Genomic DNA, 26,140 nt, shown 5'->3' on the forward strand with positions numbered 1-26,140 from the left:
TAACTATTCATAAAATAAGTAAGTGGATACAATTTTCAACTCTGGCTGTTGGGCGAATGCTCCGAGTTGGAGGTTGGGCAAGATTGAACCAGCCCTCCAAAATTCCCCAGAACCCAAATTTAGATGCAGTTTCTGTTCTTTCTCCAAAGGCCTCCCCTGCTCCCATCCTCCTCCTCCTCCTCCTCCTCCTCTCTGTGCGCTGAGATCCACCTTCGCTTTCAGTTTAACTGAGCTGAGCTGCATTCCTGAGGTCTGTCACTTGTGGCTTCGGCTTGAATTCCCACCAGACATGTAAGTACCGCTCCCTTTTGAAGTCTCTCAGGTGGGCTTGCTGTATTGCCAGGGGCAGCCGCAAGAGGTTTCCTGCCCCTCCCAGAAAACATCCCTCGGGTTACAGACGCTTCAGGTTATAGACACTTCAGGTTACAGACTCCGCTAACCCAGAAATAGTACCTCGGGTTAAGAACTTTGCTTCAGGATGAGAACAGAAATTGCACGGTGGCAGTGCAGTGGCAGCAGGAGGCCCCATTAGCTAAAGTGGTACCTCAGGTTAAGAACAGTTTCAGGTTAAGAACAGACCTCCAGAACGAATTAAGTACTTAACCTGAGGTACCACTGTATATTAAATCTTGATCACTAAAATATAACCTAAAAGTATCATTTAAAACCTTAATTATTTTGGTAGTACAGTGGTACCTCGGGTTAAGTACTTAATTCATTCCGGAAGTCCGTTCTTAATGTGAAACTGTTCTTACCCTGAAGCACCACTTTAGCTAATGGGGCCTCCTGTTGCTGCTGCGCCGCCAGAGCACGATTTCTGTTCTCATCCTGAAGCAAAGTTCTTAACCCGAGGTACTATTTCTGGGTTAGCGGAATCTGTAACCTGAAGCATATGTAACCTGAAGCGTATGTAACCCGAGGTACCACTGTACTTTTAACCAGAACCCATAAACGAAACACAACAGGGCCGCCCAGTCAAACTGTAGATTGGGAGACCCAGGATGGGCAAAAAGAAAAGGCTTGTTCAAATTACGATAAATTCAACAGTGTAAATGAAGTTCTGATGGATGTAACAATGGATTACTGAGGGGTTTAGTTAGTTCATGTAAAATATGCAGGGATGTATGGTATGCAAAATGAACCACGGAAAGGAGAAGGGAAATCATTGATTTAAGGTTGTTTAAATGAAATGTAAATTAGAAAATTTAATAAAAGTTATATAAAGAAAGACTTGTTCACACAGTGGATCACTAAGCTGCGGCAGTCACACATTATTATTATTATTAATTATTATTATTATTATTATTATTATTATTATTATTATTATTCCCATTGGAACTCCAGGCTATTGAGATCACTGCACTGTCGGAGCCTGCTAAAACATTGTTTAGACAAGCCTGCCGAGCTTTTAAGAAAGTCGGTGAGAGGTTTTTTCAGTCCATTGCCGTTTTAATTTTCAGAAAGTTTTAAATTGTTGATTTTTCTTATTGATACTTTTATTGTTTTATTTTTTCCCTCTAAACTGATCTGAGGTTTGTTATTACAATTAAGCGGTGTAAACATGTCTTGAAATAAATAAACACTGAGTGCCCTCTCTTTGCCCTAAGGTGAGTTACATTATGGAGGGGAAATACTGTGATTTTATATTGTAAACTGCTCTGTGATCTTCAGATGAAGGATTTAATGAATTTGATAAATCTTAATTAATTAATTAATTAATAACATTAAAACGCAAAATTAAAAACAGTTTTAAAAAACAATCACAAAAACCAAGGTGGGTTCTAAATAATAATAATAATAATAATAATAATAATAATAATAATAATTTATTATTTATACCCCGCCCATCTGGCTGAGTTTCCCAGCCACTCTGGGCGGCTCCCAATCAAGTGTTAAAAACAGTACAGCGTTAAATATTAAAAACTTCCCTGAACAGGGCTGCCTTAAGATGTCTTCTGAATGTCAGGTACCGTATTTTTCGCCCCATAGGACGCACCGGCCCATAGGACGCACCATGTTTTTTGGGTGGGAAATAAAGAAAAAAAATATATTTCCCCCCCAGGCGCTTGTGGGGCCGGCAGCGGGGAGAAGCGCTCTTCTCCCTGCCCCCGCCTGCAGACCAGGTCCGGAGACAGCGGGAGGACGAGCTGCACCTCCCAGCTGTCCCCGGAGCTTGCGGGGCTGGCAGCGGGAAGAAGCACGCGTCTCCCCGCTCTCAGCCTCCAAACCACATTGGGAGACAGCGGGATGGCAGCGGTCCGCCTCCCCGCTGTCCCCCAACCTTGTGGGACTGGCGCTGCGGCTCTCCTGGAGACTGTAGAGCGAGAGGGGTCGGTGCGCACCGACCCCTCTCGCTCTCCAGGCTTCAGCGAAAGCCTGCATTCGCCCCATAGGACACACATGCATTTCCCCTTCATTTTTGGAGGGGAAAAAGTGCGTCCTATAGGGCGAAAAATACGGTAGTTGTTTATCTCTGACATCTGGTGGGAGGGCGTTCCACAGGGCGGGCGCCGCTACCAAAAAGTCCCTCTGCCTGGTTCCCTGTAACTTGGCTTCTCGCAGGGAGGGAACCGCCAGAAGGCCCTCGGAGCTGGAGCTCAGCGTCTGGGCAGAACGATGGGGGTGGAGACGCTCCTTCAGGTCTACTGGACCAAGGCTGTTTAGGGCTTTAAAGGTCAGCACCAACACTTTGAATTGTGCTCGGAAACATACTGGCTATTAATGGCTACTAGCAACAATGGCTATGTGCTATTCCTCCTGTGTTGAAGGCAACATGCTTCTGTATACAAGACACAGCCGAGTTTACTGGCTCTCAGAGGATGGTGCCCGGTTGCCACTCTGTCTGAGTCTCTGCTCTAGGGCTCTCCTCTCCCCCCCCCCCCGGGCTTGAGGCTGCAGAAGCAGCGGTGGCCTTGGACCAAACAATATCAAATTTGAGATTCACACAGAAAGGCAGGCTTCTCTGAGGGAGGGAGCACTCCATACCCCCTCAAAAATGAATTTAACTCAGAACCCCAGCCATGAAAACCCGCTGGCGAATAACCAACTCAGCCCACACCCCATAGAGGGAAACAAAACTCCTCTGAAAACCTATAAAGGAAGTAATGAAGACATCAAAACATACTCGGGCTTGACCAACAGCGCCATCCATTTGACCTTTGCAATTTCCTGTTTCACCCTTAAACTTTGCTTCCTAAAGAAAAGAAGAAATTGTATGACTTTTGATCACCATTATACATAAGGGCATAATAAATCTGCCTTATGCCCAGCCAGAGCATTGGTCCATATAGCTTAGTGTTGTCTACACTGACTGGCAGAAACTGGACTACAGCTTCCATTATCCCTGACCACGTTTGGGGCCAGGAATGCTTCGAAATATCAGTTGCTAGAAACCCCAGGACGAGAGAGTGCTCTTGGGCCTGATTCCTGCTTGTGGGTTTCCCTTTGGGGCACCTGGGTGGCTCATAGCTGTCAACCGTCCCTTATTTGGTGGGAAACTCCCTTATCCCAGCGCCGTGTCCCCCTGCTGTCCCTTACTGATGAGGTCCCTTAAATCTCCCGGGTTTCAAAGGAAGCAGCTCCTCTCCCTCCCTCCCTCCCTGCCGGCCAGGGAGGAGGGAGGCTCCAACTGTGTTGCTTGGCTGCGTTGCTCACCCAATAAGGAGTCTAAGAACGACTGAGGGGTGGAGCTTGCATGCCTTGTGCCAATCAAATCAGCCGCATTGCCTGGGGACTCGCCCTTGCTCAGCGCTTCCCAGCGGAGAGGTGACAGTGGTTTTCCTTGCTGCATCCCCTTTGCCCGGTTGCTGCGCTGTGGGAACCACCGCTTGAGGCTTCGTTTGGCTGCTGGCTGGGCTTTCTGCCTTTGGCTCAGAAGTTGAACATACCTGTGCCCGGAAAATCCCTTATTTTGGCTGCTGATCCCTTATTTTCGAGTCTGCTGGTCCCTTATTTTCAAATCTGTAAGTTGACAGCTATGGGGTGGCTACTGTGAGTACAGGGTGCTAGACTGGATGGGCTCCCTTTGGGCCTGATCCAGCAGCCAAGCTCTTCCTATGTTCTTATGAGCCACACTGACTCCTGGAGCTGATGGGATTTGGAGTCCATCAACATCTGGAGCTTAAAGTTTTCTCTTTCCATGGAATAATCCCTAAGCATTGGGCTAGAAATCCATTAAAGCAATAGGAATACTTACAAAATGTTGCTCCTGCTAATCAAGACGATTCCTTGATTAGCAAAGGAATCAATGTATTACCCGCCAGGTCCCAGCACGGGTGACAACATTTTAAGATTCCCTATTAAAAGCACTTGAAAGCAAATTGTATCCAGTGATAGTTCTACTCAAGGGCAGAATTAATGAATAAACCAGACCAACTTAGGTCCATTAATTTCAGGAAGTCTACTCAGAACAGGACCAGCACGGGATACAAAACAACAACAAAAATGTAAGTCTACTCTCAACGGGACAAAATGTAACCCTGTAATGATCATAAGTGGCAGAGGTGATAAGGAAACATTCGTCCCCTGCAAGAAAACATCTTTCCTTGGAGGGGTTACACCCGTTTCCTTGGCCTACCCAACATGATGATTGCACAACATGGGTTTCTCCAGAAAAATATCTTGGGAGATTTTATTTTATCAAAGCGAAAAAGCCCCTTCGCATCCAGCCTTTTCTGTTTCACAATAGAGGGTGGTGGTGACTGGTGTTGTTTCCTGTTAAGACAGCGAAAGGAGCAGTTGCATTGTTCCTCAGCTAAGGAGTGCTCTGACCGACCCTCCGGACATCTGAACAATGGCAGACGTGAAGATGGGAGCCTTATTCCTGCTCACCGCCATCCTTCAGAGTTTTGTAGGTAAGTTGCTTGATCTCTTGCATCTCCTTCATTCAGGAGGTTTGGACTTGTTGTTTTTGCCTTTTGCTCGTTTGCTTTGACCCAGTGAGATTTCAGGCAGACAGGTGACTGTCCCAAACAGACCGGCTTACGGAGGAAGTTTAGACATTGCACCCGTTTAGGTATAACCGCAAGGATTTTTTTTGAGTCTCAAAACATCTGAATGAGCACTCGGACCTAGGAAAGTCATTTAAAAGCTACGTTTTTTCTTTGAAAGAGCATCTTTGTTTTTATTTCGCTTTGCAATTAGGCAAACTTTACCAATTCATTTTTAGCAGGTTTTTCTTTTCTTTTTTAAGGGAATGAGAAGGAGTGAGTCCTTTAGGCCGGCAGCTGGGGGATGGGACGGACAGAAAGGATTAGTTATAATTTTACCCTCAAATGTAATTTTAGCTGCTTTTAAAAAGGAAAAGGAAATGGGAAGTAGTTACTCATTTACTCAGGGTGGGAGAACGTTATCACTTTCCTCCCAGGTATCATCAAGGAAAGTTATAGATGATATTTTACAAAGTCACGGAGAAGCCATAAATTGATTTGTTTCTAAAGAAAGTCTTGTGAAACATCCAGTTAGCCAGAAGATAAACATTTATTGCACAAGAAAAAGGCCATAACATCATCTGAAAACACTAATACCATAAGAACATAAGCAAAACCTCCTGTTCTCATGACTCATTGGGAAACCTCCAAGTAGGATCTGAGCACAAGAGCAGTTAAGGCTTTGGGCAGGGGGCAGAGTTTAATCTGCAGCAGAAGGCATAACGCTTCTGAGGTCGCAGCCACACCGTTTATTGAAAGCACGTTCAGCTCACAGTTAAAGCACATGGTGTGTCCTTTCCCTCAAAAAACAGAACCCTGGAAACTGTAGTTTGCCATTTCCAGCACCCTTAACAAACTACAGCTCCCAGGATTCTTGGGGGTGGCACTATGTGCTTTAAATGTGTAGTAAAAAAAGGTAAAGGGACCCCTGACCATTAGGTCCAGTCGTGGTCTTCTCTGGGGTTGCGGCACTCATCTCGCTTCATTGGCCGAGGTAGCCGGTGGCGTACAGCTTCCGGGTCATGTGGCCAGAATGACTAAGCCGCTTCTGGCGAACCAGAGCAGCGCATGAAAATGCCATTTACCTTCCCACCGGAGCAGTACCTATTTATCTACTTGCACTTTGATGTGCTTTCGAACTGCTAGGTTGGCAGGAGCAGGGACCGAGCAACGGGCGCTCACCCCATTGCAGGGATTCAAACCGCCGACCTTCTGATCGGCAAGTCCTAGGCTCTGTGGTTTAACCCACAGCACCCCCCGCGTCCCAAATGTGTAGTAAATGTGCCGTAATAGATATATGGTGCAGATATTAACTGAATGCCAATTTCCAAAAAATTAGGAGAGTTGCTGTTTCACTCAACACCATGCTTTAGGCTTCACATTTGGGGCATTTGACCGGCCATTGAGAAAACAGGAGACTGGACTGGATGGGTCCCCTTTGGCCTGATCCTGTGGCAGGGCTCTCTTTAAGTCCTTGCATTTATTTCCCAATTGAATGGATCCTTGTTGCTTTCAGATATGGGGTAGTTTTACTATATTCTGTTTTGGAGCTGGCTGGATTCTGTGCAGGCTGACATGTTGTGCGGATGCCTGATGATCGTCTTCCAAAGCAACTACTCTATTCCGAACTTAAAAATGGAAAGCGTAATGCTGGTGGTCAACAAAAGAGGTTTAAAGACTATCTCAAGGCAGATCTAAAAAAATGTAGTATAAACACTGACAACTGGGAAACACTGGCCTGCGAGCGCTCCAGTTGGAGAACAGCCTTTACCAAAGGAGTCATGGGCTTTGAAGACACTCGAACTCAGGACGCAAGAGAGAAACGTGCTAAGAGGAAGGCACGCTTGGCAAATCCACACCGTGATCAACTCCCGCCAGGAAACCTATGTCCCCAACTGTGGAAGGACGTGTGGATCCAGAATTGGCCTCCACAGTCCCTTACGGACTCATTGTTAAAACTGTGTTTATGGAAGACAATCTTACTCGGCTATGAGGGATTGCCAAAGAAGAAGAAGATTAAGGCGATGAGCTGGGAAGCACAGAGCTGACTCAGGATGCCTGTGAAACTGCTCTCTGGGCAGAATGAAGAAGAAGCATCAGGTCAAACTGACTTCATAAATGAGCAGAAAATCCCCAAGGAAGGGGAACTTGCCTTTAATGGCTCTGCATTTAATTTAATCCCAAATGAGCATGTGCAAATGCTTAGACTGCCCCTCTTCGAAACAAACCAGACGAATTCTAAGGTGAACCAAGGGGGAGTTCAGAAGATGCACCCACACTTTGGAACTCCCTGCCTATTGACATAGAATCATAGAACTGTAGAGCTGGAAAGGGACCACGAGGGTCATCTAGTCTAACCCCCTGCAACGCAGGAATCTTTTGCGCAGTGTGGGGCTTGAACCCAGGACCGTGAGATTCAGAATCTTACGCTCTACCAACTGAGCCATAAAGCTGTGTACTTTGTTCAGCACCTGCTTAAAAACTATTTTTGTTTGGGCATGCCTATCCAGATATATAGATTATTGAAAGCATTTTAATTTGGTTTTTAGCTTACCACTGATTTTTTTACTTTTGTTAAAATGTTGAAAAACTGTCGTTTTACTGATAATGGCACTGAATTTTATTATTTCGGTCGCAGACCAGTTCCGGCCCACATACAATATCAAGGAAGTCAGAAAACACAATAGGGATACATTTGAATTTGCAGTTAGGTATAACAAGGACAATACAGATATAGCAACAGTTAAAAAATATATAAATTAAAACTTAGTCGATAATGGCACTGTTTTGTTTTCTCTCCCCCCCCCTTTTTTTTGGGGGGGGGTAAGCCACTTTGAGATTAGTTTTAACGATCAAGATGAATATGAGATCTTATGCAATAAATAAGAAGTTGACGGTTGGGCTCCCAACCAAGGACTCTCAGAGGTAAAGAATGAGGGAAATTCCTTAAGACGAAGAAGGGAAACAACTTTCACAGCAAGTGGCGAGGAAGGGAAACCCCAGACATCACAAGTCACCCGACCCTTCAAAACAGATGACTAGAAAGGGAAGGAAGTTCAGGGAGGAGTCAGTATGCAGATGACACCCAGCTCTACCTCTCTTTCAAATCGGAACCAGTGAAGGCGGTGAAGGTCCTGTGTGAGTGTCTGGAGGCGGTTGGAGGATGGGTGGCGGCTAACAGATTGAGGCTGAATCCTGACAAGATAGAAGTACTGTTTTGGGGGGACAGGGGGTGGGCTGGTGTGGAGGACTCCCTGGTCCTGAATAGGGTCACTGTGCCCCTGAAGGACCAGGTGCGCAGCCTGGGAGTCATTTTGGACTCACAGCTGTCCATGGAGGCGCAGGTCAATTCTGTGTCCAGGGCAGCTGTCTACCAGCTCCACCTGGTACGCAGGCTGAGAACCTACCTGCCCGCGGACTGTCTCGCCAGAGTGGTGCATGCTCTGGTTATCTCCCGCTTGGACTACTGCAATGCGCTCTACGTGGGGCTACCTTTGAAGGTGACCCGGAAACTACAACTAATCCAGAATGCGGCAGCTAGACTGGTGACTGGGGGCGGCCGCCGAGACCACATAACACCGGTCTTGAAAGACCTACATTGGCTCCCAGTACGTTTCTGAGCACAATTCAAAGTGCTGGTGTTGACCTTTAAAGCCCTAAACGGCCTCGGTCCAGTATACCTGAAGGAGCGTCTCCACCCCCATCGTTCTGCCCGGATGCTGAGGTCCAGCGCTGAGGGCCTTCTGGCGGTTCCCTCATTGCGAGAAGCAAAGCTACAGGGAACCAGGCAGAGGGCCTTCTCGGTAGTGGCGCCTGCCCTGTGGAACGCCCTCCCATCAGATGTCAAAGCGATAAATAACTACCTGACATTCAGAAGACATCTTAAGGCAGCCCTGTTCAGGGAAGTTTTTAATCTGTGATATTTTAGTGAATTTTTGGTTTTTATGGAAGCCGCCCAGAGTGGCTGGGGAAACCCAGCCAGATGGGCGGGGTACAAATAAATTATTATTATTATTATTATTATTATTATTATTATTATTATTATTATAAAACGAAAAGGGGTCAAACCATTGCAAGAGGTGTTGAAATTTTGGGAGGCTGGATGGCTACAATGGAATGCTCTCGGTGGTGGGGTGCACATTTTTATTCTTATTTATTTATGATTATTGTTGTTGTTTAGTCGTTTAGTCGTGTCGGACTCTTCGTGACCCCCTGGACCAGAGCACGCCAGGCCCTCCTGTCTTCCACTGCCTCCCACAGTTTGGTCAAACTCATGTTCGTAGCTTCAAGAACACTGTCCAACCATCTTGACCTCTGTCGTCCCCTTCTTCTTGTGCCCTCCATCTTTCCCAACATCAGGGTCTTTTCCAGGGAGTCTTCTCTTCTCATGAGGTGGCCAAAGTATTGGAGCCTCAGCTTCAGGATCTGCCCTTCCAGTGAGCACTCAGGGCTGATTTCCTTCAGAATGGAGAGGTTTGATCTTCTTGCAGTCCATGGGACTCTCCAGAGTCTCCTCCAGCACCAGAATTCAAAGGCATCAATTCTTCGGCGATCAGCCTTCTTTATGGTCCAGCTCTCACTTCCATACATCACTACTGGGAAAACCATAGCTTATGATTATTAATTTATCAAAATAAAAATAAAATAAAAAAGAAGGGGCATCGAGCCCAACTCCTGCAAGTAGTTATAGCCTTGTCTATGTATTCATTGACTTGAGATCACTGACTAAATCCTGCATCTGGACATTTAAAGGCCTGATAGTTTCCTCTGCAGCCATTGCCTTATTCTGAGGACTGGGGGTTCAAGCTGTGGAGCTGTGCTCTTGACAGGAGATCCCTGAGGAGATAATAAAAGCCTACTGGACTGGGCCAATGGCCCATTCAGTCCTGTATCCTGTTCTCACATTGGCCAACCAAATGCCCATTATGGAAAGCCTGCAAACAGGACCCCAGAACAGGAGCCCTCGCTCTTCCTGCTGTTTCCAGCACCTAGTATTCAGAAGCCATCATGGTTAATAGGCATTGGTAGCTTTCTCCTCTGTTAATTTGTCCAGTCCTCCTTGGAAGTCCTCCAACCTGCTGGCCATCACTGGGTAATGTTGAAGCAAGTTCCTCTGTGGAACTATGTGATGTGATATCTCCTCGAGAATCTCCTGACTCGCTAAGGCCTAGGACCCTCGTACTTATGGGACCGCCTCTCCTGGTATGTCCCGCAGAGGACCCTAAGGTCCATGAATAATAATTGCTTAAAGGTCCCAGGCCCTAAGGAAGCCAGACTATCCTCCACCAGGGCCAGGGCTTTTTCAGTGATGGCTCCGACCTGGTGGAATGCTCTGTCCCACGAGACTAGGGCCCTGCAGGACTTGATCTCCTCCCGCAGGGCCTGTAAGACAGAGCTATTCCGCCTGACCTTCAGTTTGAATTAACCTCTATTCCCTTTTCCCTTTCCTCTTCTATGAAGAAACCCTTTCTGGGACCCCACATTTAAATTCTTATTCACACTCCTCCTTGCTGGCCCTAGTAGGACCAACTTGGCCAGTTAGCCCTGGTGATCATTCAATGTCTACTGAATGGGTTTTTGTTTTGTTTTTTCAAAAATGACCCCTGAATTTTTGAATATTATTGATATTGATGCTGCATTTTATCTTGTATTCTATGCCGTTTTATGCTGTTTTTAAGTCACATTTTAATCAATGTTTTTATTTGCTGTTAGCCGCCCTGAGTCCGGTTTTAAAAATGGGAAGGGTGGGGTATAAATAAAAAAAATATTAATATTATTATTATACTTAAGGAAGTATTTGGACTGATCAGCATAGGTTTGGGAGCAGAGGTATTTTCCTTGGGGTTCAGGGAAAGAGATGCAGGTACCAGGGACCATGGAACAGCATGGGGCAGACCAAGGATTTGACCCATCATCAAGGATGCCATCGTCGGAAGACTCTTAAGGATTCTGTATCTGGGCCATGACCCCAATGGCTTGTGTGTAGAAGAGGCATTTGTCAATATCTGGAACAAATCTCTTGTGTCGTGCTCACAGGCTTGAAATTTTGCTTTCTTAGAAAGGAGCACCGCTGGCGTGACTATACGTTTCGAGGAAGCTGGCCAGAATTACTCCTTTTATATCAACGGTAAGAAAATCCATCAGACTTTGGCAATTTTAAGGGGAGTATTAACAACTGCACAGAGAGCTATCTGTTAATCACCACCAATCATTATATTTGCATGCTGGTTTTTCCAAATTGTGCTTTGGAGGGAGTCACAGGAATGGTAGGACAAACCAGTGTTTTGGCAGGTCCGTCGGAAAACAAATTGGAAGTCTTATCAAATATATCCCACAACGTAACATTCAGACCAGTGGTTCCCAAATTGGGAGGTACCACTTTTTGGGGGTCGGTGGGATTGCCTAGGGGGTTGCTAAGAGGCAAGGGGCTCTGGAGATGACATTGACTTTGAAAAGCTGGTATCACTGGATTAAATTTGTCAGTTTCATTTGAATTCATTAAACTAAACTGGTTTCATTGGGTTTTGAATAATTTTGACTGTTTTGAATTGTATCATACTATTATCTTCCTTAATGGGTCATGCAAAGTGTTATTCTGAACAATGCTTTTTGTACGGTAGGGGGCACTGGAGGGTGATTTATGGAACAAAGGGGGGCGGCCCCAAAAAGTTTGGAAACCAAGGGGAGAGGGCCGTCTCTGTGGTGGCCCCCACGTTGTGGGACCTCTGTCCCACAAAGGTGCCCTGGCACCTGCACTGTATACTGTAGCTTCCAGGGAACACTTTTGATCCTTGAGGTACAGTGGTGCCTCGCAAGACGAAATTAATCCGTTCCTTGAGGCTCTTCGTATAGTGGTTTTTTCGTCTTGCGAAGCAAGCCCATTGACGGCTTAGCGGATTAGCGCTATTAGCGGTTTAGCGGCTTTTAGCGGATCAGCTGATAAGTGGCTTAGCGGCTTAGGAAAAGGGGGGGAAAAGGGGGAAAAACCCGCAGGAACTCGCAAGACATTTTCGTCTTGCGAAGCAAGCCCATAGGGAAATTCGTTTTGCAAAGCGCCTCCAAAACGGAAAACCCTTTCGTCTAGCGGGTTTTCCGTCTTGCGAGGCGTTCGTCTTGCGGGGCACCACTGTAGATATTTTTAGGATGCACTTATTTTGGTGACTGTAAGTCGTTTTAAACCGTGTTGTGTTTTATGGTTGCAACGTAGGGTGAAGGGAGGGTAATGTAATAATAATAGTAATGGTAATAATAATGGGGTTCCTTATTTCATTTCATTATGTTCCATTAAAAAGAAAATAATAATAATAATATACTTGGCACCTGCCTGTTCCATTAATGGAATTGGAAGTCTCTAATGACTGCAATTGTACATTGCAGTTTTTATTTCAGTGCGGTGTAGTGGTTAGAGTATTGGACTAGGACCTGGGTTCAAATTCTCCCACTTGGCCATGGAGCTCCCACTAGGTGGGGCCAGTCACTGCCTCTCAGCCTAACCCACCTCACAGGGGGGTTGTGGGGATTAAACGAGAAACAGGAAGAACCATGTAGTACACCTCCTTGGGTGGAAAGCTGGGATATAAACGCAATGAATTAATAAACACGATTAAATTAATTGTTCTGACCTGACCTCAGAGTTAACGGTGGCAGAGGGGGATTCACATTACGACTATTCTTTGCACAAGTGGGAAAAGGAATATTTGTCAATATTCAGAATTAGTACCCTGGTCTTCAATGATTTCTGTTACTCACTTCAGTATTCTTACAACTTTTCCCTCACAGACACCTTTGAGGACTTTTACTCGAACGACAGCAACTATTATGGTATGATGATCTGGAAGGATCCACTGTAACAGCGTGGAGAGTGTCATTTGGCCCACTTGGGGGCCTATGGACTGGCCAAATTTGACTGGATCACCCCAACCGGTCAGAAGGTTTGGGGTCAGACCCCCGGGTTTGGGGGCCTCAATGAAGCAGGGCCAGTTTAAAGCCACGGTTTTTGAACTTTCAGCTCCAAGGGAACCTTTTCTTCATCAACTGAATGTTGGAATTTGGGAAATATCAGGAGAGATAAAAGGCCTTTTTTCAGACAGTGCATACAGTCATACCTTGGAAGTCAAATGGAATCCGTTCCGGAAGTCCGTTTGACTTTTAAACATTCAAAAACCAAAGCGTGGCTTCAGATTGGCTGCAGGAAGCTCCTGCAGCCAATCGGACGCAGCGTCGGACGTTTGGGTTCCAAAGAACGTTCCCAAACCGGAACACTCACTTGCGGGTTTCAATCATTTGGGAGCCAGTTTGTTTGGGAGTCAAGGCGTTTGAGATCCAAGGTGCAACTGTATTTAACTTTTGGAACCCCCCTCCCACAGGAGGCTGTGATAACTACCAACTTGAAATGCTTACAAGAGGATGGTGAATTTTGAGCATCTAAGCCCAAAGCATAGGAAATAAAATCCCACCAGACCAGATGACCTATAAGGGTCCCTCTGGTTCTAGTCCAACCCCTCAGAGACATGCGGTTTATGTGTATTTTTTTCCACAATAGCTGAAGTTCTCTCCCCCCCCCCCCGCAGTGGTTAAAGTGCATACCTTAAAAAAATAATATTTTATTTGTTGAATATAAGAACAACATATAATCAAATACAAGCAATCAAATACAGTTTTTCCCTACACCTTCCCCCGCAAAAACCAGCCCCAACTACGTCCAGGTAATTACATTAGTAATATAATAATAATAAAAATTCTACAATTGCTGGTTTAAAAATATCATCCCACTTGCTCCCATGTATCTTAGGTGGTTTAAATCTGAAGTTCTTATACAGTGGTACCTCTACTTACGAGTGCGATCTGTTTCGGGGTGCCGTTCGCACCCTGAAAAGTCCGTAGAGTGCTGCTATTGTGCATGTGTGAAGCGCGATAGAACATTTCTGTGCATGCGCGAAGCATGCAGATCGCTTCTGCGCGTACGGCGAACCTGGAAGTAAACACTACCGGGTTTGCCACGTTCGTAACCTGAAAAGCGGCAACGTGAAACAAACATAATAATAATAATAATAATAATAATAATAATAATAATAATAATAATTTATTTGTACCCCGCCCATCTGGCTGGGTTTCCCCAGCCACTCTGGGTGGCTTCCAACAAAGATGAAAAATACACTAAAATGTCACATATTAAAAACTTCCCTGAACAGGGCTGCCTTCAGGTGTCTTCTGAATGTCAGGTAGTTGTTTATCGCTTTGACATCTGATATGAGGGCGTTCCACAGGGAGGGCGCCACTACCGAGAAGGCCCTCTGCCTGGTTCCCTGTAACTTGACTTCTCACAGTGAGGGAACCGCCAGAAGGCCCTCGGCGCTGGACCTCAGCGTCCGGGCAGAACGATGGGGGTGGAGACGCTCCTTCAAGTATACTGGACCGAGGCCATAACACGAGGTATGACTGTATACCACAAAAATCAACTGTAGATCCCCTACTCAGTTGGTTAGAGCGTGGTGCTGATAATGGCAAGGTTGCAGGTTCGATCCTTGTATGGGACAGCTGTATATTCCTGCATTCCAGGAGGTTGGACTAGATGATCCTCAGGGTCCCTTCCAACTCTACAATTCTATGATTTATGACCTCCAAGGATTTCCATTGCTGGACTGTTGAAATCCCGGCTGCAGCTGACATCAGTGTCCAAAGCACTTTAGAGCAAAAATCATCCACGTTGTGCATCCACATATTCAGTAAAGGCAGTTTAATAAATACATAAATTAATTAATAAACATATAAATGAATAAATGCATAAATTAAGTGTTTACTTCTTTTTTACCTTTCCAGATACATTGGATTATGATGAGTTCGAAGAAATAGAAGAAATAGAAAAAGTAAGTCGCTTTTTTGGGAATCTACAGGTTAAATCCCACCCACTCCTCAGTGGGGTGTTAAGTCTCTGTAGGAGCAAGTCGAGAGGCTAGGCACTGAGTGTTGCTGCTAGTCGTCCCTCCTCCCCACACCATCGCTGAGTGTGCCCCTTCCTTCCTGGTTGGCCCAGTAGATGCCTCCTCTGGGGCAATGTGCATAGAGGCTAACACCTTCTCTTCTTTATTTATTTAATAAAATGTATACACTGCTTGGGGCTGCAGGTGGCACTGCGGGTTAAACCACCGAGCCTAGGACTTGCTGATCAGAAGGTCGGCGGTTCAAATCCCTGTGACGTGGTGAGCTTCCATTGCTCGGTCCCTGCTCCTGCCACCCTAGCAGTTCAAAAGCACGTCAAAGTGCAAGTAGATAAATAGGTACCACTCCGGCGGGAAGGTAAACGGTGTTTCTGTGCGGTGCTCTGCTTTGCCAGAAGCGGCTTAGTCCTGCTGGCCACATGACCCGGAAGCTGTACACCGGCTCCCTCGGCCAGTAAAGCGAGATGAGCGCCGCAACCCCAGAGTTGGCCACGACTGGACCTAATGGTCAGGGGTCCCTCTACCTTTATATACTGCTTGGTTATAAAAAAGAAAAAGAAAAAGAAAACCTCAAAGCAGTTTCCAAAAAAAAGTTTAAAGTAAAAAATTACCATTGAGGGAAAAATTAAACTTTCGGAAAGTTAAAATAATAGAGTAAAATTGCACCAGCTCTCTAAAACATCTGGGTAGGCTTGCCCAAATAAAAATATTTCTCTGCAAGCACCAAATAGAGAACAGTTGAAGGGACCTGCCTGAAGTCAATAGGCAGGGATGTTCCAAAGATTTTAGTTTCTGCCACACTGAAAGATCGATTTCTCGCTCCTTTCGCCAGTGACTCGCTCAGAGAGGGCAGGTCAGCAAGCACAGAGGAGGCAGAGGAGCACCAGGGGCAGAAGGCATGAAAGATTGGTGTGAGGGGTGTGCCCCAACTGGAGGGGGGGCCGTGGCAGCTTCCCAGCAATACAGACCCCTTCCCTGCCAGCCCTAGAACCAAAGATCCATGTTTGCGGAGTAATGCACAGCCTTGTGTTTCCTTTTGCAGCACCCTAATGACCCTAATGACTCCACCGGGCCTTTACACCCTTGCTGCTGTGTCCTGTTCTTCGTTAGTCTCCTCCACACTCTACCTGTCATCCTGCGAGTCCTTGATGCGCGACACTAGAAGGTACAGAAGTTCTCATCGTATTCACCTGATTTGACAATGTGCCTGTGGAGTACATATGATACGATACGATAATCTTTATTGTCATTGTCCCATACAGAACAACGAAATTGGGGAAGAAGGAAAAAATCTACATCAGACATTCAAAACCAACAAGCCTGCTATCCCAGCTATCCTAGCCTGGTTAGCCCCCTAAATACTCTGATACCCCATAATTAAATACAATATACTCCCACAGAGACTACCTTACACTGCGTTTAAAACCAAAATCGCATTTGGATAGAAACCGTTTCTCAGGCGGCTAGTCCTAGTCTTTATAATCCTGTACCTTCTTTCAGAAAGCAGAAGCTGAAATAGATCATTTCCAGGGTGCACACTATCCTGCATAATCTCTGCAGCTTTCTTGTGACACCTGGAAGCGTAGATTTGGCCACGACTGCACCTAATGGTTAGGGGTCCCTTTACCTTTACATATTTAATAATTTGGTAACATGTAAATCCCAACAATCATTTAACATAACTTCTTATCTTATACAATATTTTAGACTTCCGTCAACAGCCTCTGAAGATTTTCCATTCTTTATCACTTGTTCTGCATTTCTTAATTTCTCTATTACTTTTAATTGTCCTTAACTAAGAATTCTTTTCAAAGTCTTTCTTGCATTATTTCACAAAGTCCTCCTTACAGAACTTCTTGCAGTCCTACTAGCGTAATCTGTTTGTCACAATTGCTTTTCAAATATTTCAAATATTTACTCCAGTCCTCTAAGAATCTCTGATCCCGCAGGTTTTGAATCCTTCCTGTTCATTTATCTAATTCTGCATAGTCCATTAATTTCATTTGCCATTCTTCTTTCGTCAGCAATTCTTCGTGAAAAGACATTGTTAGGAGACTCTGCTTGCTCAGACTGTGCAAAAGATGTGTCGAGAGCTGTGATTCCTGCATTGTAGGTGGCAGGGATAGATCCCTCCAACTCCACAGTTCTGGATTTCAAAGAAAGTTTGTGCAGGAAAAACATGGCCTTGTGCTAGTCTGCAAGAGAACAGGCATCCTGTCCTTCTTGCTAAATCAGGCATCCAGCTCTGATAAGGCAGGCATGCTTTTTGTCTGAATAGGTGACTTAATTTCTGCAGATGTGCAAAGCTAAAGTGAGGGAATGCCTCTAGATAAGCCTGGGCAATTCATAGGTCCGTGGATTCTACCTTTGTTGAATTATTTTTAATGGATTCTCTTTGCTCTCTCTCTCTCTCTCTGTGTTCCAGATCTGATGCAATCTGCTTGCTTTGGTGACAGGATTTGTTGTTTTAATGTCTTCCTGAGTGCCAAAGAGGAACTTTCCTACACCTGTGAATGAAATGCCTTATTTTCCTACAGTACAGCTATGATCGAAAGAACCACACAACTTCTTCCATGGGCCCAACAACTTTTGTACCTTCCCTTTCTGGAGCAAGGCATAGAGGCTCTTCACGGGACATTATTTGTTAAATTCTAGGAAGCATCGAAAGCATTTTGATGTTTGGGGGTGGGATGCAGTAAAGAATCCTAGTCCTTGCCTATGTCTTTTTCGGCAAATTCGGCAAATATTGGAAAATTCAGATGGAACCGGCAAACGATATGTAATCGATGAGTCTCCCCTGCACATGTGCATTGAAATTAACAGTGGCAAAATAACGTAACGCCAATGTAAATTATGTAATAAATTATGTAAGTCTGCCACAGCAAGCAGCAGAATGAACAGTGTTGTTTTTGGCAGAAGGCGACCTGCAGCAAAACAGAAGCAGTGCTGCATACAACAGGAAACGATTCCCTTGTACACCCCTACCTTCTGCTCATCGAAAAAGAGTTATTTTTTGCTCCATAAGACGCACCTGAGCATAAGACACACCTAGTTTTTAGAGGAGGAAAGGAGGAACGCCCCGTTTTTGCAGGGGATCAGCTCACAGTTTTGCAGCTTCTTTTGCAAAGGGGAAAAGCCCTGGTTTTTTGAGGATCAGCTCAAAGTTTTGCAGCTTCTTTTGCAAAGGGGAAAAGCCTTGGTTTTTTTTAGGATCAGCTCAAAGTTGTTGAGCTTACTTTGCAAAGGGAAAAAATCCTGGTTTTATGGGGTTCAACTCACAGTTCTGCAGCTTCTTTAGGAAAGGAAAGGGAGCCGTTTCTACAGTTTCCAGACAGATAATCTAATCAGCCAGTCACATGTCGCTGGGGGAAAACAGTCTCCATCTGTAGAACATTCAATAATGGAGGGCTGGGCAAGGGGGCAGAAAGGGAGCCAGCGATCAACCACACATTCGCTCCATAAGACGCACAGACATTTCCCCTAACTTTTCAGGTGGAAAAAGGTGCGTCTTATGGAGCGGAAAATATGGTATTTGCCTACCATCTGGCACCTGCCTAATGGCAAGAGTTGTCGGCAATATCCATTCACTGTTCAAACAACCGGCCCGCATTATCAGCAAATGGCAGCCACTGAAATTCTGCTGAGTTTCTTGTTGGAAGATCTGATTGTGTAGTTTCTGTGGTTCCTTCCTACACCAGTGCCAGCATTGTGTGACAGCTTCAGCAAAGTGGCAACATAAGAATAACCTGCAGGATCAAGCCAATGGTCCATCTAGCCCAGCTTCCTGTTCTCACAACAACCAAATGCCCCTAAGAACCTAGGAATCCTATGGAGCTTCTGTTTTTTTTTTTTTTAATAATTTTTATTGGGTTTTTACATTTTATAACAACAAACACACACACACAGACAAAAACACACAAATACAATTACATACCCTAATTTTCTTTACCCACTTTCATTGACTTCCCCCCACCCCCTCCTCTTACATCCCAGTTCCAATAATTAATTCAGCAAGTTCTTACCTAACCTCTTAAACATATTCATATTGCTTTTAAAAATTTAATTCTTTTTGTTTATCTATATTCAACTTATCCAATTCTCTTATAATCATTAATTTCTTTCTTTTTTAAGGTCGATCTAACTTCCCTTCCACAAATTTTCCCTTTATTATATTAATTATAGGTCACATTGACCAAATAAAACAAATCATAACATTTTATAGTTCTATTCTCTCTCCCCCCCCCCCTGCCCCGGTTTCTGTCCCTTCCCAAACAAATGTCCAAAAAACAAACAAAAAATAGTTCTTAGCCCGGATTCCTCACGTCCGAGGCGTCTGATTCTCTGTCAGTCCCTCTCTGCCAACTATATTGGTAGTTCTCTTTGTTGGTCCTAAGACCCCGAAGGAGTTCAGTCAGAGTCACATCATATTTTCTTTCATCCAGAATGTTAAAAAGTGTTTGCTGCGAAGAATCATCTACTTTTCCATACTCAAGAGGAAAGTCCCAATCATGTTGCTTTATTCTTTTTAGTTTTAATATTCCAAGTACTCCAGGGACTTCCCTCTTCTTCTTTCTCATCTTTCGCAGGTTTGTAATCCAAAGGTCTTCTTGCTCATACTCTAACAATGTAGATTCCTGGTTGATATTTTCCACTTGTAGTGTCTGCACTCCTTCTTTCTTCTCTGTCAATTCCAAAGGCATCTCTTCCTGCTCAGCTGCAGAGTTTTTGTCATAAGTCTCCTTTGTGCATTCAGCAGAGTTGTTTGTTTAAGAATTCAAGGTCATAAATACTTTACTCAGAGCCATACTCTGCTCTTGCAGGATTCCCACGAGAAAGAACATTTTTTCTATCTCCGCCAGTAATTTTCCCTCTGCAGCCATTGTAATGTCACTAATTCCCCCTAGGGGGCTTTCAATTATTTAGTAGTCCTTTTCCAATAATCTGTTACTTTGTTATTATCAGTACTTTGTTTCCAATCGCCTCAGTTCAAATGTATCACCTTTAATTCAGAGAGTTGTTAAATAACAAAATTCTTTACTTTGTCTGCCCGTTTGACAGCTTCTTTGACAGCTGTCAAACTCCTTTCACTTCTTCCTCCGGCACCCAAACAGGACACTCCCGGTTTTTTGGGGGGGATTACACACAAAGTTCCAAAGTTCCTCCCTTTCTCTCCAGCACAAAATCTTCTTCTATCAAATTTGTGAAAAACTTTTTAAATCATCAAAACAATATTCATTCCGCCTTAATTCTCCGTTCCTTGCTTTAAATCGTCTATAAGTAGGGGGGGTGCGGACTTCCCTTTAACACATCCCCCGATCGTGCCGAATTCAAAGGATAGAAATTTTTTAAAGTCCAAATTCCACTACTCACGGGTCCTTTGTTATCCAGTCCAAATTTTGGGAAGAAAGTCAGCGCTCTCCGGCCATGGCTTGCGGCTTCGCTCCACTGAAGTAGCGGTCTACTCTCAGCACCACGCCACTCTCCGTACCCTCTCCGTAGCCTTTAAAAAGGCTCTTCGTGGTTCGGGGAGGGAGCTTAAGGTGCCCACCGAGTCACCAAGTCCGCAGGCTTCCGCGCCTGCGGTTTCTGAGGGTCCCCGTGTCGCCGGCACGGCAAGACCCGTCTTCAGCAGAGCCGATTCCCTCCGGAGCTCGGAGGGAATCCGCCATTAGCCGTTCGCGCTAACCCGGAAGTCCTCCTATGGAGCTTCTGGACTTGGAGGCTCCATAGGAACACCCAAAGAGCCCCACTGCTGGATAAGGCCAGCTAGGTGCCCATATGGGAAACCGGCAAAAGCAACTTAGCTGGCAACCTCTGAGTGGATCCTGACAATAACTGCTCACCGTGTGCCACTTAGGGTACATGTGGACAAGCTCAAATGTTAAGGATGCACCCAGGGTAGGGTAGATCCAGGGCAATGCTCATAAGCTGGACACCTCAAGAATACCAACATTGTTATTCAGGGGGAAGCTGGAAAAAGCACCATAAAGGCTAGTTTAGGTCAGCCCTCTGTTTCTCTCCCATTCTCTTCCTTATGTGTGATGTGCTAAGCGACTCTGCCTATTTGCATGTGGATTATGAGAGGGTGATAAAATGTGTCCGTTGCAAAACAACAAATTGTCCTGGCGTTTATAATCAAACTGATCCACACTTCCTGGTGCAGATACAAACTTAGTCCAGTCAAATATTTATTTATGGTCAACCAAATAAATTACGACGTATTATAAATATATATATATACACACAATATCACAACCTCAGGAGAACGAAGATGATAGACTAGGAGTTCACAATCATAGCGGGTTTAAGAGGTACCAGAACATACAGGTATATTGTCAGCTGCTTGGTTATGGATTTATGAGACACCCCTCTCGGAAGATGCTCAAAAGGGTCTTTAAAGGTCACCCAGGAAACTCTCTTATAAGGGGAACAGTTACGTATTCTCAGCCATTGATAGGGAATCTATGGTAGAAAATCACTTGATATATCGTTTCAATGTTTTAAGATTTCACCCTCCAAGATCCCAGAAGACATAACACGAGGTTTCATAGATTACACTGAGAGCCCCATCCTCCATGAATTTGTCCAATCTTCTTACCAGGAAATATCCTGGGAGATCTCTGGGTAATCTGCAGTCAAGTGGCAAGGATTTTCGGTACCTAATCTGTTTAAGAGTAGCAGCAACAAAGGGGGACCCAGCCACACTCACGTTGGCATGAATAACACTACGAAATGAAGAAAGTTTAGGGTAAGCTAGGTGCAGATTTTTGTATGGAGGGAATGGAGAGTTCTGTTCAGTTCCAATACTCAAACTCTTTGGCTTGGAATCCTTTCATTCTAAGTGTTTCTGATAATGGTTGGTGGGTCTTGTGGGGCTCTGTTAAAAAGCAACAACAAAGTAAATCTTCCCAAATCTGAAGACTGACCACCCCTGAGCTAAACTCCTGCACCAGTGATGAATGCAGAGCTTGCCTTCAAATTAGATGACCAGCCAAATCACAGAATTGCAGAGTTGGAAGGGACGTGGGTGGCGCTGTGGTGTAAACCACTGAGCCTTGGGCTTGCCGATCAGAAGGTCGGCGGTTTGAATCCCCGTGACAGGGTGAGCTCCCGTTGCTCGGTCCCTGCTCCTGCCAACCTAGCAGTTCGAAAGCACGTCAAAGTGCAAGTAGATAAATAGGTACCGCTCCGGCAGGAAGGTACACAGCGTTTTCGTGCGCTGCTTCGGTTTGCCAGAAGCGGCTTGGTCATGTTGGCCACATGACCCGTAAGCTGTACGCCGGCTCCCTTGGCTAATAATAATAATAATAATAATAATAATAATAATAATAATAATTTATTTATACCCCGCCCATCTGGCTGGGCCTCCCCAGCCACTCTGGGCGGCTTCCAAAAGAATATTAAAATACTGTGATACATCAAACATTAAAAGCATCCCTAAACAGGGCTGCCTGTTTAGCGAGATGAAGCGAGATGAGCGCCACAACCCCAGAGTCGTCTGTGACTGGACCTAACGGTTAGGGGTTCCTTTACCTTTACCCAAGGGACACCTCTAGCCCAACCCCCTGCAATGCAGGAATCACAGTCTCAACCTCTGCTCAAAAATCTGTAATATAGGAAACGTCTTTTGAGAACGTTTGTTCTGATCAGTTTTTTGTTTTTGTTTTGGTGGCCTGTCAGATCTTCACTACATGATCCCCCCTACCCCATCCAGGAATAGTTAATTGTTTCCCTCAACAGGGAATGCCATTCAAAACCAGAGCTTAAACAGCCCCAGATAAGAAATAGATCCTCTTATTGTTAGCTAAAGCTTCCTCATACAATCGTACCTCTGGTTACGTAAACCTTGGGATGCCCGCGCAGCAAAGCCGGAAGTATTTTACTGGGTTTCGCTGCGCGTGCATGCGCAAAATTGGTCCTCAGGTTGCGGAAACCTCGGGATCCGACTAGACCTCTGGAATGAATCCTGTCCGCAACTGGAGGTACCACTGTACTTCCTTTGATATCTCTAAAAGGACACCTGTATTGCAGATCAATTAATTAGTTCATTGATCAGTCAACAGGTTCTAAGGATTCTCTAATTAATTGGTTTACAGGCCTGTTAAAAAAACATTTCAGACTACGGCTTCATTCCAAAGCATATTTACTTGGGATTACAGTGGTACCTCAGGTTACATACACTTCAGGTTACAGGCGCTTCAGGTTACAGACTCCGCTAACCCAGTAATAATACCTCGGGTTAAGAACTTTGCTTCAGGATGAGAACAGAAATCGTGCTCCAGCGGCACAGCAGCAGCGGGAGGCCCCATTAGCTAAAGTGGTGCCTCAGGTTAAGAACAGTTTCAGGTTAAGAACAGACCTCCAGAACGAATTAAGTTCTTAACCCAAGGTGCCACTGTAAGCCCCTACAGAACACGAGTGGGACTTTCTTCTGCAAAAATGAGTATTATGCAACTGGACTGTGATTCTCCAGTTCCCTGACACCATAAAGCCCTATTACAGTGTACTGTATTACAGTAAATGTTTTGAAGTAATTTGGTATTGGTGGCTTTATCGTGCCACCTTGTGGCGATTTGCTAAAAAAGCAACCCCCAAACCTTTCAAGATTCTTTACAGCATATACAGTGGTGCCTCGCAAGACGAAAAGAATCCGTTCTGCGATTCTCTTCGTCTAGCGGTTTTTCGTCTTGCGAAGCAAGCCCACTGACAGCTTAGCGGATTAGCGCTATTAGCGGTCTAGCGGCTTATCAGCGGATCAGCTGTTAAGTGGCTTAGCGGCTTAGGAAAAGGGCGAAAAAAGCGGGGGGAAACCGCGGGAACTCGCAATACATTTTCGTCTTGCGAAGCAACCCCATAGGGAAATTCGTTTTGCGAAGCACCTCCAAAACGGAAAACCCTTTCGTCTAGTGGGTTTTCCGTCTTGCAAGGCGTTCGTCTTGCGGGGCACCACTGTAGCTACAAAAGTCGGGTGCCTGCCCCTCTTTCTGCCAAGTGGTGGCGAGAGCCCATGGGTTCCCCAGGCACCCATGCAGGGTGTGTGTCATTTTTTAGAATTGAAGTTGCAGTGGAGACTGTCACAGCTTTAAGAAATATGGTTTATTCACTTCTTTACACCTTCAGTCTGCATGGAGGGTGTCCAGATCTTACCGCATGGTCATTTCAAGAGGAAGCAGCGCAAGCAGTCTGCAGCCGCTCCCTTCCAAATATGGATCTCTCCTCTGCCCAATAACCCTTGCTCAAAAATACACCCCATCACCTTGGCAACCCCTGTCTCTATTTACACCTCAGGGCAACAGGGAAGGAGTTCTCCTGTATTGTTAATGGCCCTCTATTGTTCTCTTGGGATGCGGGTGGCGCTGTGGGTTAAACCACAGAGACTAGGACTTGTCGATCAGAAGGTCAGCGGTTCGAATCCCCGCGACGGGGTGAGCGCCCGTTGCTCGGTCCCTGCTCCTGCCCACCTAGCAGTTCGAAAGCACATCAAAGTTCAAGTAGATAAATAGGTACCGCTCCAGCGGGAAGGTAAACGGCGTTTCCGTGTGCTGCTCTGGTTTGCCAGAAGCGGCTTAGTCATGCTGGCCACATGACCTGGAAGCTGTACGCCGGCTCCCTCGGCCAATAAAGCGAGATGAGCACCACAACCCCAGAGTCGTCCACAACTGGACCTAATGGTCAGGGGTCCCTTTACCTTTACCTTATTGTTCTCTTGATAGTCATAGCTCTGCCAGGTTGGTTTGCATAAACCTGCCCAGGATTTCCCTGTCTGGCACAGCTCTGCAGTTTGTGTTTTGATCCATATCCCAATTAATCATGTTACGGTAAAATCTGGGTGCGAGGCTGCTCTGCTACCCAGCTCGTCGGACTAAGTCCGCGGGTCCCTGCAGAGGAAAATGAGCTCAGCCGGAGACAGGAGCAAGCTGCAGAAGATCCAAGTTTATTGCGCAACAGGTTCAAGGCGAGATTGAACAGCGAGAAAGGGGTGACATGAACTTTTGAAACTTCCCTCCATGTCCCAGAATACAGTGCAAAATACATCCCAGTTACATCATGAATACATTAAGAAGAGGTTGGGTTACACAGATTACATTATGAATATATTAAGAAGAGGTTGGGTTACACAGGATTAACATATGGAGGAGGGAAGGGGGAATATGCAGAGCTGGAGATATGCGCAGATAAGCACATCCTGAGTACCGGTGATGAGAAGACAATGGTCCATGTACTGGCATTGCACGGAGGAAAGGCTTGGCAGAGTGATTTGACAGGATTAGGGTCTTGACACCTTGCTTGAGGGATTATGGAGGACAAGGGAGGTGTCATGGAGTCCTAGAGAAATTGAGCAAATTGGCACGTTGAGTTTCTATGAATTTTATAGATTTTAGTCCCTTTTGACATTGACAATTGGAAATAAATGGATATATTGTAGTGAAGAAGAAAGTGAAGAAGACACCCCCCCCTTCCGTATCAATCAAAATCCTAGCATTTATCCATTCCTAGTGTTTAGGGGGAACTCCCCCACCCCATCTATAGCAATATATAAAAATGTGTTTCTAAAATCCTGATTGAAATGTATAAGCTTAAAAATAATTCAAAGGTTTCTGGAACATACCTTCAAACCCTCCCTGCTTCCTCGGAAGTTTGTTACTAATAAAAGAAAAATGCTACATACATATCCAGTGGTGTAGTGGTTTACGGAGTCATGAAGAGGAGTTGAAACCTATTACTGTTTCTGCACCAGGATTGCTGTCTCCAGAAACACAGAGCTGCCCAATCAGCATTAAAGGGAAGCCAATCGAAGATCGGAGTAAAAGGTGAGACAGCCATTGAGGATCGGCTCCCAGGGTCACTCTGGAGAAGGACACCTAAGCAGAATTGTCCTGCATGCTTCAAAGCTAAGCATCTAAGAATACCGAAAGGCGAAGGGGCTTCAGGAGGACAGGGTCAAGTACTGTTAAGGACAAGTGGAATTTACATAACAACTCAAGTCACTCAGGAACAAGATCATAGGAGCAATCCAAATCATTTATCCTAGTAGATCTAACTGAAAGGCAATGCCAGGAGATCTTCATTGATCATTGCAAAACAGCCCCAATTATGATCATTACATAATCATAAGGCAATTGCGTAATCCTGGAAAATTATATCATTATGTAATTTGCCTTCCAATAGACGTTATAGACAGGCTCCATCCTTGTTGTCTTTCTGCCAGCGGGGGAAGACATTTCTATTCCAACAGGTATAGGGAACTGACTGTTTCTAAGGAAAGGACTGTGC

At 45.2% G+C, this 26,140-nt stretch overlaps 1 protein-coding gene across 5 annotated transcripts; it reads left to right on the forward strand.

The window, feature by feature from the left end:
* The first annotated feature begins 20 nt into the window (after window positions 1–20).
* On the forward strand, window positions 21–17,751 carry LOC309330066 (uncharacterized protein). 5 transcript variants are annotated; one of them, XM_081841485.1, is made up of 7 exons: window positions 21–291; window positions 4,688–4,853; window positions 10,987–11,055; window positions 12,708–12,749; window positions 14,748–14,794; window positions 15,909–16,031; window positions 17,292–17,751. In XM_081841485.1, exons 2-6 carry the CDS (start codon window positions 4,793–4,795, stop codon window positions 16,026–16,028), a joined length of 339 nt encoding a protein of 112 aa, XP_081697611.1. In that variant the 5' UTR covers window positions 21–291; window positions 4,688–4,792; the 3' UTR covers window positions 16,029–16,031; window positions 17,292–17,751. The 5 variants fall into 5 exon arrangements, with proteins under 5 accessions (XP_081697611.1, XP_081697610.1, XP_081697612.1 ...); XM_081841484.1 differs by having other exon boundaries at window positions 4,722–4,853; XM_081841486.1 differs by having other exon boundaries at window positions 4,726–4,853.
* Window positions 17,752–26,140: the final 8,389 nt, after the last annotated feature.

This window comes from Podarcis erhardii (assembly GCF_964252035.2).
Source record: "Podarcis erhardii genome assembly, chromosome: 15".
In the NCBI taxonomy this organism is placed as follows: Eukaryota; Metazoa; Chordata; class Lepidosauria; order Squamata; family Lacertidae; genus Podarcis; species Podarcis erhardii.

Excerpts from the sequence above, each read along its gene's own strand:
- LOC309330066 (XM_081841485.1), top strand. The coding sequence starts at position 4,793 with ATGGCAGACGTGAAGATGGGAGCCTTATTCCTGCTCACCGCCATCCTT. Across the intron at positions 12,750-14,747 it reads GAACGACAGCAACTATTATG|ATACATTGGATTATGATGAG; the intron begins GTATGATGATCT and ends TTACCTTTCCAG. Across the intron at positions 14,795-15,908 it reads AAATAGAAGAAATAGAAAAA|CACCCTAATGACCCTAATGA; the intron begins GTAAGTCGCTTT and ends TTCCTTTTGCAG.